The sequence below is a fragment of the Equus caballus genome, chromosome 19 (genome assembly GCF_041296265.1).
Source record: "Equus caballus isolate H_3958 breed thoroughbred chromosome 19, TB-T2T, whole genome shotgun sequence".
Lineage (NCBI taxonomy): Eukaryota > Metazoa > Chordata > Mammalia > Perissodactyla > Equidae > Equus > Equus caballus.
The window spans coordinates 44,411,792-44,425,677 of record NC_091702.1 but is presented as its reverse complement, the minus strand read 5'-3'; the positions used below and the strand labels follow the sequence as shown (position 1 = coordinate 44,425,677).

Below are 13,886 nucleotides of genomic sequence, written 5' to 3'. Positions count from 1 at the left end.
AATTGAGTCTTCCCTTGCCTTTCTCTAGACAAAACAATCTAATTCTTTTAACTTTTTCCTTAAGAGGTAAAAGACAACTTTTCTGCTAAGTTTTGATTTCCTACTCCATGATTTACTTCGTCTTTTCAATTTTATGCCAAGGTCTAAAGCTCCAGTCTCAATTTTTTTCCTGTTAATTTCTCTATAACTCCCAACTCTCCTAAAATAACTAAGACCATACTGCAGCTCCTCCCAGACTTCTTTGTTAACTATCTCCACTTACCTAAGTCCACTTCATACACCGCTGTTAACCTGGTAGCCCCTCCCAAAACTGCACAGAATTGTATCTAACACCAAAAGCGGAACCAAAGCATGTGTCAGGTAACATTCCAGATCCCAAAACAATTCCACTAACCTTCCCTCTCCCCCTAAAACAAGTACATTAGAATACAGCTATCAAGAGTACCACAGTAAATGACAGACCTGTTTACCTGTTAAAAAGTAAAGAAACAAACAAAATCCCTAAAAAGACAACAATCTGTAAACAATTCTGTTACACAACAGCATTTGCATCAAATAGCTACCAAAGCTTTTTCCATCTAACTTGAGGCCTAATTCTCATCACCCACCTTGTCTCAATGAGGTAAGCAGTGTATGTTTCTTGCATGTTCATGGCATTTCTTCCAGTTCGCTTTTCTGCTTCTGAAACACTAATTTCTATCTTCTTCAACCAAAAATTATTTTCTGTCATCTGGGCAAAAACAAATGGAAGAACAACAAAAATACCTTTAAGATGGACAAAAACCCCAGCTATTATAATAAAATCCATTATTGGTACATATTTCAAGCTACTTCCTCATATTTCTTGAGTTGCTAGGGGTTGCCAAATGACAGGCCCCTCGTTATCAGCATACACAGTAAACTTTTCCAGAAGCTATTTTAAAAGGTATTATACATTTAATTATTAAAACATAGGCAAGATAGCAGCAGTAAAAAAAATAAAAACAAAACATAGTCATCTCATATAAGTGACCAAGAATAAATCTATATAGAAATGCATAAGAAAAAATCTAAAAACACTTTATACAAAGACAAATGATCCTCAACACTGATATCTAATTTTTTATTTTATCAAAGTCAAATCAATCTCTCTCAAAAATAAAATGCTACACATATGCCAAAAGTCAAGATTTTCAGCAGGCAGATTAATTTAAAAAAAAAAAGAGTCGATCTTATATTCAACTTTAAATTTGCCTAAACTTTTCGGCAGTGATTAACAGGCTCCACCTGTGAGACAGCAGCAGCTGTAACTAGAGCAGACTCTTTTCTTTTCCCGCTAGAACATCCCCAGGTCTACATCGAAGGACCAGAAAGAACGACAAACACACCACCAGTGGTTCACAGGCTCCATGTGAGGGAAGTGCGCCACTGAAGAGAGGAGTTTGCTGAATACAAGATACTCCAAGTCTAAACAAGGAAGACAAAGTGACACCACGTGATAACTGCTGGACTTTCTTTTTTTTCTCCTTTGTTCACTCTTAAAGTTCAGAGGTGGGTTTTAATTAAAAACCCCAGACTATATTATAATTGGGGGCAGTTCGTGAAGAAGAGATGTAAGTAGAAAGATGGATAAAGGAAAAAGCTATATGCAGTAAAACCCATGGTGATGCTTTACACAGAAAATTAAACCTATGTGCTTTGAGGACAGAAAAAGCTATGTGCCACCACAAAAAATAAAATCAATGATGAATAAAGATGACATAGAAAGTGTCCCCAAAATGTTAAAGAAAAACGGAGAAAAAGGTAAAAATGCTAAAAGAAAATAACAGAAAAGGATACAGAACTAAGGGCCAAGCCAATGGAAAAGAACTGTTATTAGTCAACAAAAGCAGTAATCACTCAGTCATTAAACAAGACATTTTTATAAAGCGTAAGTTGTACGTTTATGTACTAAGAGGAGGAAATCATCCAACTAAAAGAAAGCTCAAGAAGTTACATAAGCACAAACCACTCAACATCAGGATTATGAAGCCCTCATTGGTTGAGATATACATAGGAAACTCATACTTTTGGCCCACAGCCAGATTCACCACCATCTACTCCAGTGAAAAATTCCCTGAATTCTAGAAGCACATGACTGATAAAGCAAATTATCTCTTGAGCCAAAAAGATAAGCATGAGTCATGAATTTACCCTGTCATGCCATGCAATTACAGAAAAGGAAAAGAAAAGAATAAAATCAGCTATCATCAAAACTAAAGAAAGGCACTATACAATACCAGCAGGGTTTGGGAGATGATATAAACTTGTTTATACTGTTTGTACTGTCAATATTAAAGCATAAATAGTGCCAAGAATAACACAACTGATACCATAATTGTTAAAAGGATACATTCAATACATTTAGAAATGGATTGACTGGATGACCAAAAGATGAGACCAGCGACATGTTTTAAAGAGATACAATATTTTACCTGTATTCAAAGTGGACTTCTCATCAGAGTGAAGAATATCATTAGAGTGAGGCTACACTCATATCCAAAAGGAACAATGTCCCAAATGTAGACGCTTGATGTGTGAATTGACGTAAGACTAATAACTACCTAAGACTAAATAAACATAGAAGATGGGCATATTTAAAAGGCTGATGAAATTCTTTATTTCCAAATCAATGAGTGAAAATGAATATAATCTATTCTAAGTTTTAAAAATGTTGCAAACAGTAAAAAACAGTAAAAGTGAGCATAAAGCAGATAACAGTGATAAAAGGAACAATAAGAAACTACTAATTCAGTAACTAAATATGTCTTGAGTTCTACAATGCCAGTCATTAGGAATGCGAGGATAACTGAGACCAGATGCCTGAGTCCACTGCTTGTATGAGCAATTCTCAATCCTCCAGTGAGCTACCGTCCACGTGTGGTGCTCTTTAAGAGTAATGACAACATGAATTAACCTTAATATAAGAACTTTTAGGACTGTGGATGCAAAGAGTCAGAGTGTCTACAGCACTTAATTTACTTAATCTTATTTAAATCACACACTAAAGAAAATACAATGTTTATTATTATATTGAAAATTATAGGAAAAAAATTAAAAGAAAACAGGCCAAAGAAAAACCCCAATAGGCAGACTGAGATGAACATGGAGCCAACTCAAAAAAGAAAGAATGCAAAGAAAGAAAAATAAAATAGCAAAAATAAAATATATTCTTGGCAGTAGAACTTACACTGCAAGAAATCAAATCAGTAAGAAGACATAGTCGGGAAGCCCCTCCAGAATGCTGACGAAAGAAAGACCAAAAAAAGTGAAAATGATCAAAGATGATAAAAGAGGAAAACTAAGAACCAAGGTTTAAATAATGGAAGTACTTAAAGAAGAAATCAGAAGAAATAGAACAGAAATAATAATCATCGATATAATTAAAAAGAAAAAGAAACAAACAAACCTCTTTCCTGGATTGAAAACAAAATTCTAAGCCTTCAAATTGAAAGGCATGTGGTCCATGTGTAATTGATTAGAATACTTAAACATTTTCAACTTAAAGAAAAAAATACCCTAACAAGATTAATCCAGAAAAATATGAAACAAGACCACTACAAAAGAATAAAGACCAGATTTGCCTTCGATTTCACAATAATAAATTACAAATGACAAAGAAGCATCAGACATAGAATATAAGTGAAATATTATAAAATATACTAATATACCGTTCCTTCAAAAATACTTAATCCAAGCAGGACTTTTTGCAGAAACTGATAAACTGTTCCTAAAATTTAAATGAAAATACAAACGATATAGAACAGCCAAAACAAGTTTGAAAAATAACAACTTGCAAGATCTACACTATCTGACTTTAAAACTTATTAAATAACTAACGGACTGAAGACAGTGTGCTATTGGCAGAAGGACACACATAGAGAGCAATGGAACAGAACTGAGATTCCAGAAATAAACTCTTACATTTAAGGTCAACTGATTTTTTTTTTTAAGAATTATTTTGAGGGGCTGGCCCCGTGGCCAAGTTGTTAAGTTCACGCGATCCACTTTGGTGGCCCGGGGTTTCACTAGTTGGGATCCTGGGTGCGGACATGGCACCGCTCCTCAAGCCAAGCTGAGGCGGCATCCCACATAAGTGGAAAGACCCACAACTGAAAAACAGACAACTATGTACTGGAGGGCTTTGGGGAGAAAGGAAAAATAAAATCTTTAAAAAAAAAATTATTTTGAACACTTTTTTTGTTTTGTTTTGTTTTTTTGAGGAGGGTTAGCCCTGAGCTAACATTCACCGCCAATCCTCCTCTTTTTTTTGAGGAAGATTGGCCCTGAGCTAACATTGATGCCCATGTTCCTCTATTTTTTTTATATGTGGGAAGCCTGCCACAGCATGGCTTGATGAGCAGTGCATAGGTCCGCACCTGGGATCTGAAGCAGCAAACCTTGGGCCACCAAAGTTGAACATGTGAACCTAATCGCTGCACCACCGGGCTGGCCGCAAGGTCATCTGACTTTAACAAACACACGAAGGCAAGTAAATAGAGAATGGAGAGTCTTTTCAATATATGGTGCTGGGACACCGGAATATACATACCCCTCCGAAAAAAGGAAAAAAATTTAGACCCTTTACTCACACCATACACAGAAATTAACTCAAAAAGGCTTATACACCCACATATAGGAGCTAAAACTGAAATTTATAGCATCTTCATGATCTTGGGATAAGAAGAGTTCTCAGATACAGCACCGAAAGCACCATCCATAAGAAAATTGATATACTAGACTTATCAAAATTAAAAACTTTTGCTCTTCAAAAGACACCATTAAGAAAAAGAAAAAAGCCATAGACTGAGGAAAAAAAATCTGCAAATCATATTATCTAATAAAAGACTTGTATCCAGAATATCTAAACAACATATATAACTCAATAATAAGACAAACCACCCAAAACATGAGCAAAAAAAATCTGAATGGACATTTTACCAAAGAAGATATACAAATGGCAATAAGCACATGAAAAGATGCTCAACACCAACAGTCATTAGAAAAATGCAAATTAAAAACACTTCACAACCCAATAGAATAGCTATAATCAAAAAGACAGACAATGCCAAGTGCTGGCATGGATGCAGAGAAAGGTGAGCCCCGTACACTGCTGGTGGTGATGTTAAATGGTACAGCCACTTTGGAAAACAGTGGCAGTTTCTTAAAAAGTTAAACATAAACTTACCATATAATACAGCAATTACAGTCCTACAAATCTAACCCAAGAGAAATGTAAACATACATCCACACACAGACTTGCATGTAAATGAATGTTCACAGCAGTAACACTCAAAATAGCTAAAAATTGAAAATAACCCCGAAGTCCATCAAATGGTGAATAAATAGAATGTAATATATTCATATAATCGAACATTATTCAGTAATAAAAAGGCACTATTAATACATGCTATAACATGGATAAACCTCAAAAACATTATAAGGCGGCAGACTCAAAAGACAACAGACTATATAATTCCATTTATATGAAATACCCTAAAAGACAAATTTATATAGAAAGGAGACAGTGGTTGCCAAGGGCTAGGGATCGCAAGGGGGATTAACTACAAAGGGGAATGAAGGAATGTGGGGGAATGACAGAAATGTTCTAAAACTGGGTTGTGGTAATGGTTGCACAACTCTAAAAGTTCACTAAAAGTTATTGAATTATGAGACGAACTCTGTATGACTCCACTCATAGGTGGTAGTCAACATATGGACAAAGAGAACTGATCGGTGGTTGCCAGGGGAAAGGGGGGGTGGGGGGGTGCACTAGGGGTGAAGTGGTGTACCTACAACATGACTAATAATAATGTACAACTGTAATTTCACAAGGATGTTAACTTTCATAACCTTAATAAAAAAAAGTTACTGAATTATATACTTACAATGAATGAATTTTATGGTATATAAATTATACCTTAATAAAGTTGTTAAAAAACAAAAATTCGTGAGTCCATACTGAAACAGACAAATAGAAAGTTTGATGAGGAACAAGATATTTTCATACTTTCAAAGTATGTCCAAGTACCTCCCCACAAACTATTACTTAATTACAAAGTAATTAAGTCACAAAAGTCACAAAAGTAAAGACTGAGGGGGCCAGCCCAGTGGTGCAGCAGTTAAGTGTGCACAGTTCGCTTTGGCAGCCCAGGGTTCGTTGGTTCAGATCCTGGGTGCGGACCTATGCACTGCTTGTCAAGCCATGCTGTGGCAGGCATCCCACATAAAAGAGAGGAAGATAGGCACGGACGTTGGCTCAGGGCCAGTCTTCCTCAGCAAAAAGAGGAGGACTGGCAGATGCTAGCTCAGGGCTAATCTTCCTCAAAAAAAAAAAAAAAGTAAAGACTGAGACTCTTCCAGACTGGAGAAGACTAAAGAGACCACAACTAAACGCAATACAGGAGTCAGGACAGGATCACTGTGCTCTGAGAACACTATTGGTACAACGGGCAAGACTTAAACGAAGTCTGAGAACTACATAGCAGTAATTTATCAATGCTATTTTCCTGATCTTGATGGCAGCATTGTGGTTATATAGGAGAATGTCCTCGTTTGCCCTTGAAATACAAAGTTTTGGGGATGAGATCAGGGAATATCATGATGGCAGCTTACTCTCAAACAGTTCAGGGCAAAAAGGTTCTTTGTACTGTATTTGCTTAGAAATTTGAGATCATTTCAATAAATGGGATTATTTCAAAAGTTTTTTAAAATGGTCATTACGTTTACATAAATAATTTTTGTCTCAGTTGTTTTGGAGAAGAAAAAAACAAAGATACATACCTTCCAAATCATTACAGAGGATAAAACCAAAGAAATTATCCACAAAGGAAAACTCAAAATCAGAAACCAAAATAAGAAAGTATGAAATAGGACAGAATAAAATCAACTAAAAATAAAGCCAGTTTGGGGCCAGCCCTGTGGCCAAGTGGTTCAGTTCTCATGCTCTGCTTTGGTGGCCCAGGTTTCACCGGTTGGAATCCTGGGCGTGGACATGGCACCATTCATCAAGCCATGCTGAGGCGGTGTCCCACATGCCACAACTGGAAGGACCCACAACTAAAAATACAGAACTATGTACCAGGGGGCCTTGGGGAGAAAAAAAGGAAAAATAAAATCTTAAAAAAATAAAAGACTGCAAAAAGACAAAAAAAGCAAAAATAAAGCCAGTTAAAGTAATAAATGCAAATGTTTTAAATTCCCTATAGCAAACAAAGACAGACTTAACACAAGGCATAAATATTATAAAATGGACAAACTCAAACACAAGTAAGGTAAACTCAAATCAAAGGAAACCGCTACAGCACCAGCCCAAGCAGGTGGTCAGGAAAAGACAGAAGTTTGTAACTACAAGATCAATTCTCCCTCAGATTAGTAGCCAGCTTGCCAGAATCTGAATCCCATCTCTGCCATAAACAAGCTGTGTAACTCTGGGCAAGTTATTTACCCTCTCTGCCTCAGTTTCTTCATCTGTAAAATGGGGATAAGAATACCTAATTCATAATGTTCTTGGGAACATTTAATGAGTTAATGCATGTAAAGAGTTTTAAGTTGCCTACCATGTAGCAAGTACTAGCTATCACCTATCACTTGTAGGTTAAAATTTCTCTTTAATCATAAAAATCATACATGATCATAAAAATTAATACATGCTTAGTGTACAAAAATGGAAAAATTAAGTAAATATAAATCACCTATATCCCACAACCAAGCACTAACCATTGTTGATATATTAGTGTACTTCCAATGTTTTTTTCTAGGTGTGATGCTACTGAAATAGGTCAGAGATATGGAGTTTAAGAACCATCCAGGGGCCAGCCCTGTGGCCGAGTGATTAAGTTCACGTGCTCCACTTTGGCGGCCCAGGGTTTTGCTGGTTCAGATCCTGGGCGTGGACATGGCACTGTCTGTCAGGCCACAGTGAGGTGGCGTCCCCCATACCACAACTAGAAGGACCCACAACTAAAATATACAACTATGCACTGGGAGGATTTGGGGAGAAAAAAGCAGGGAAAAAAAAAAAATTGGCAACAGTTGTTAGCTCAGGTGCCAATCTTTCAAAAAAGAACCATCCACTGACTCTACCTCTCTTAGGGGATATGTCTACAATGGTCAAAGGCAGCTTGTATTATGTAAAAAAATAATAATATGTCTACTTAAGCCTAACAGTGAAGTTGAACTTCAGCTGTATTTCTTAGATAACTAAGAAAAATAGGTCACAATACATGACCTGTGTTCTTGTGCTTTTTATCTATTAAAACATATATTTAAGAAAATAGCACAGCTATTCAGAAAACATTAATTTTTATTTAAAATAAAACAATATGGGGCTGGCTCCATGGCCTAGTGGTTTCGTTCGGTGCACTCTACTTCAGTGGCTCTGGTTCAGTTTGCAGGCGCGGACCTATGCCACTTGTTGGCAGCCATGCTGTGGCAGTGACCCACATACAAAAAACAGAGGAAGACTGGCACAGATGTTAGCTCAGGGTTAATCTTCCTCAGTATAAATAAGCAGAACACTACGTAAGTTTGAACAGTTTTCCAAACTGAGTCACAACACATTCATGGTTCATGAAATTAACCTGGCGGGTTGTGACCAATGTTTCTTTTTGATGATGAAGAAAAGAAAAATATCAGAGGGCACTGCATGAAGTAAAGGTTAAAGTACTGCTTCCTGAAACAACACGTATGTATAAAAGTATATGTATGCTGATTATGATGTAAAAATGTATTTGGTACCATGAGTCACCTTCAAAAAAATCTGAAAGCTGCCAAGGCAGAAAATAAGGCAAACACTCTTAAGTGTGATTTAATCAATGGGTGCTAAACTGATAACTTCTCTAACTATGCTGAAGCATCTTCTTTTCCTTTTTTATGTTATCCTCACCCACAAATGCCTCAAACCCCACTCACAGTTCTCGCCTACTCCCCTCAGCAATCTGCACCAATCAGTGAAGGAGCAGACTGTGTACAGGCGTCTTCAGCAGCAGCTGCTCCAGCACTCCGTGCCCCCACCTGCACTCCCAGGCCTAGAGCGCTCTCCCTAAAAATCGCTCATGAACCCCTCAGGCAGTGGGTCTTCTCTGGGCAAATACTCTTAACTGCCAACGCGATGGAATCTTCCAGCTTAAAAAAAGAAGTATTCTTACCTCCATGCCCTTGCTATTTCCTCCCGCTTCTGCCAGGACTAATTACTACTCTCGTGGAGACTGGATTCCTCTCTCATTTTTCCATTTTCTAAATTACTTTAAATAGAACTGACAACACTTAGACAAAAAAGAATGCACTCCGCCTTACAAGGAAAAAATACAAAAGGAAAAGAAAGGAGACTTCTAACTAGATAATTGGAAGGAAGAGGATTGAAGACTCATAGAAAGAAAAGCAAGAGATTACAGAATAAGAGCTTACAGCAGAATTTAAAGAATTTTTTTAAATTATATTTTATTTATTTAAGTTAAAGAATCTTGATTAGCGATGTTTCAAACCAGAAGAGACCTGCGACTCCTGGGCAGTGCTGGTTTCCACCACCCCGAGGTGCAGGGCAATGGGCACAAATTGCTCTCCACTCACAGTCCGCAGAGTCAAAGATAAGGCTGATGAGGGGACCTTTTGCCATCTCTGCACACTATCTGCACAGATATTTTTGTGGTGAAAAACTGCTTGATAAATCAACACATGTTTTACATTTTTTTCTTCTTAAAATTACAACAATCTTAAATAAAAAATTTAAAAACCGTATTGGAGCAATTTACAAGACCATTTTTTTTCTTTTTGAGGAAGATTAGCCCTGAGCTAACTACTGCCAATCCTCCTTGTTTTGCTGAGGAAGACTGGCCCTGAGCTAACATCCATGCCCATCTTCCTCTACTTTATATGTGGGACGCCTACCACAGCACGGCTTTTTGCCAAGCGCTGCCATGTCCACACCCGGGATCCGAACTGGCGAAACCTGGGCCACCAAGAAGTGGAATGTGTGAACTTAACCGCTGCACCACGAGGCCAGCCCCTACAAGACTATTTTTAACTTTTTTTTGGAATAAAGCTGCCTGGTTTAATGGACAAAGCACTGATTTGAAAGCCAGGCAGACCTGGCCTCAAATCTCAGCCACGCCACTGACTAGCTGTGACCTTCACCAAATCACTTCTCTCTCAGTCTCTGCTTCCTCATCTCTATCTGTCTTTTGGGGGTAATCTGGAAAATTAAACGACAAGCAGAGCCTTACTGTACATAGCACACAAACAACAAATCCAACTTACCTTTCCGCCCAGACCACATTCCTATCAGTAACAGTAGCAATTTGTTAATTGTGGCTATAGTCACTGCAATACCTCTCAACTGGGTAGACTGGAGTGGGGGAGTGGACAGGATAAGGGAAAAGAAGTAGATGACCCTCTAAGGACGGGCTTGGGGAGTTTTCTTGGGGGGACAGAGGACAATGTACAGAGTATATGTGAATGTGTGTGTGTGTGTTTAAACCGGTGATTCTGAAACATTTGTCCAAATGGCTTCTGTCTCTATGAATTACTAAATTAGGGAGATGTTTTGCAAAACCCCCTAAGTTTGGTCACTAACAGACAATCTCTTATAACACATATTTACAAACATTTTCCTAAGAAGTCGGGTAATATTATATAACTACAACTTTTACTGTATGATGGCATCTTTGGGTTTTCAACTATCTTAAACTTAATGAGATAGTTATAATCACTTTTAAATTAACGTAAATGGATTTCATACTATAGTTTCAACTTCATATTAGTTAACTACCTAAAAGCTTTCACAAAAAAATTACCAGAATTTTTATCACCATAATCATAATTAAACTCATGAGGTAGCCAACAAAAGATATGATTCTTAACTTTTGAAACAACCTAAAATTGCTTTAATACATATCCACAAGACTGGCAAATATTTTAAAGTCTGAAAATATTAAGTGTTTATAAGGATAGAGAGCATGAGGCAGTGCTGATGGGAGTATAAATCACTTGGGAAAACAATTTGGCACTACCTACTGGGGTGGAACATGCGACTACCCTCCAATCCAGCAATTCCACTCCTAAGTTTATATTAGACTCTTAGACACTTGCACCAGGAGATATACAGGAAGAAGTTCATGGTTGTAGTAATTTTTTAGAAATAGCAAGAATCGTAACAACTCCAATGTCTGTAAAAAGAAGAGAAATCAACTAGAGATTATGTATAAAATGGCATACTATAGAGCCATGAATATAAATGAACGGAGCACATTTTGGGTGAATCCCAAAAACATAATATTGAGAAAGAAAGGAAGTCATAATAAAATTAGGTAAATTTGAAAATCAAGTAAAATTAAACAATATATTCTTTAGGGACACATATGGTAAGATTATAAAGAAAAGCAAGTGAATTGTTAGTACAGAATCCAGAATACAGGTTATCTCTGTGGTGGAGGGAGTGAGCTACACCCCAGGAGAGCATATCACGGCTTCAAAGGAATTGATCATTATTTTGTGGGAAGCTTCTCTCCATTAATGATATAGTTCACAATAAAAGTTTTTATTTTTAAAAAGAAAACAGAAAAACTAAGTCACAAACGGGAACCTGCATAAAAAGCAAATCATATAAGAGCCAAATTTTATGCACTAAAGAATACACACACCTCTCTCACATTTAACAGGACATCCTGACCTCTCCACAAATAATACTAAAAGTTAGGAAAAAATTAAATGAAAAACTTAAAATTCACCCCCAAAAATCTTCATACTAATGTTAAAAAAAGAGACAACAGGCCCAAAATGGAGTCACCTATGCTAAGCCCCATGTCACCAAGCCCAGACTTAATATCTACCTTAATTACAGTTTCAGCCTCTCCCAGGAATGGAATCTTAAACAGTCAACGGGAACCACCTGGTCAGCACCAGCGATGTAATCTGCCTGATGGACTCCTATCGTCCCCTAAAGGAAGGGGATCTTGACATAACCAATTCACTCTTTTGCTAGTATAACTTCCTTGTCCCGCTCCGATCTGCCTATGAAAGCCTTCCACTTTGTACAGCTCCTTTCTATCTGCTGGGTGAGAAGCTGCCCAATTCATGAATCATTGAATAAAGCCAGTAAGATCTTTGAAATTTACTCAGTCGAATTTTGTGTTTTACTACTACCCTATATATATATACCTTGACATTTCCCTAAGAAGGCAAAACCTTCAACTCCTGTGTTGAAGTTCCTGGTTATCAGGTCTCTGAACGTAAAGTTGAGTCTTTCTAATCGCATCCAGCAAACAACTCTAACTACTCTTTATCCGTCTATCATAAGGATAGGCAGTTTTATATTAACAGTAACACCTGTTCCAGAAAAAAGGAAGCAAAAGGGATGAGCAATGCACACTGGGTAGCGCGGTATGATGTGGAGCGCTAGTTTCTGAAACGCTTCAATTTAACCTGGTCTACACACTTGGGAATGAAATCAATTACAAACATAAAATGATGCATTTTCTCCTTTCCTCCAGCAAATGAAAATCACTAATTACCAGGGGCTTCACAAGGCAGGTCCAGGGGATCCTGATGACAAGTCTCCAATGGGAACTGCGGCACTGACCCCCAAATGAAGAAATTACAGCCAAATAAACAGTTTTAAAATGTTTTTTTCACTTGTACCTCTTCTTAAATCAGACACTTTCTTCAATTTCCTGACGGTGGTACCAGGCCAACCATCCTTACTGCCCCAGGCTTGTTCCTCAAGTCCCCCATTCTCTTCCTTTTCAAACACCGCTGTCCACCCGCCATGGTGTCCCGGTTAAGCCATCTCCCCTGCACAACCCCTTCCCAGACTGCCAGAGACATCAGCGCTCCTCTTCAGGTCAAACCTCCGGGTTCCCCGACCTCTGAACACTGCACCTGCTCCAGCGTGGCCTGTCCAGGGCCCCCGCCTCCACGCCCGCGGACGCGCACCCACAGATGCCCTCCCTCCCCAGCCGCCGCCCTCTCCACCCTTCCCCTTGGTCCCGCGGCGCCCGCGCTCGCCCCTATCCAGCACCCCTCCTTCCACTGAGCCTCCCCCTCGCTGCACCTGCGGCCCCGGCCCTTCCTCGTCACCGCGGGGCGCCCCTGGCCGAATCGCTGGCCCCCGCCAGACGAGCCCAGCCCGCCCGCTAGGCCCCGACGCAGGCCCCGCGGCCCCCGCCGACCCTTCTCCTCACCGTGCCGTCCCCGGAGCCCTCGTCCCGGGCCGCCTCCACTTCCTCACCGACCACAGCCTCCAGCCCAGCGTCGGGGTGACCCAGCGGCTCCAGGGGCGCCGGCTGCAACCGCCGCTCGGGGTCGGGAGGTGCCTGCTCCATGGCTGCAGTTTGGCGCGGCGGACCCAGTGCGCCTGCGCCGCCGCGCCCGGCCAGCCCCGCCCCTCCATCCGCGGCTGCCCCGCCAGGACCCGCCCCTCCGCCCCGCCCCGCCCCGCCCTGCACGAGGCAGCGCCCAGCGAGAGGGCTCCCAGGTTGCGGCTGGGCTTGGAGCTGGGGTTTCTGGGGAAAGGCGGGTCTGCAAAGGCACTGATCAGCTGCTATCCGGGAGACCCAGAAATTCGGGCGAACTGATGGAGGGAGAGAAGAGAGAGAGAGCCAAGGGGAAAGTGAAGACCGGAGTAGGTATTGGAACCATTCAGGTTGGTGATCACTTGAAGGAAATTTGGAGCTTAGAAGAAATCGGAGGCCGCGGTCTGACCTCTCTCTTGGCCTCTTGTTTTGCCTGCCATTATTAGTTCCATTTTTTACCCCCAGAAAGATCAGAACGGCATAAATTATTAACTTTTATCAGGTTGAGTAACACAATCAGCAAAAAGTAACACTTGCAAGTGTTTGAGAGAAGTGAAGCGCTTGGCTGAAGTAGTTCTG

The 13,886-nt window shown here is 39.7% G+C and overlaps 1 protein-coding gene across 2 annotated transcripts in view; it reads right to left on the bottom strand.

Moving 5' to 3' along the window:
- SNX4 (sorting nexin 4) overlaps positions 1-13,422 on the bottom strand; it is a 61,409-nt gene extending 47,987 nt beyond the window's left edge. Inside the window, exons 1-2 of one of the 2 annotated variants that reach the window (XM_023623596.2) lie at positions 13,197-13,422; positions 609-730 (exon numbers count right to left, since the gene is read on the bottom strand). In XM_023623596.2, coding sequence (XP_023479364.2) covers positions 609-730; positions 13,197-13,337 — 263 coding nt within the window. In that variant the 5' untranslated portion in view covers positions 13,338-13,422. The remainder of the gene's footprint in view (positions 1-608; positions 731-13,196) is intronic. The other variant, XM_023623597.2, reaches the window with a different exon arrangement.
- Positions 13,423-13,886: the final 464 nt, after the last annotated feature.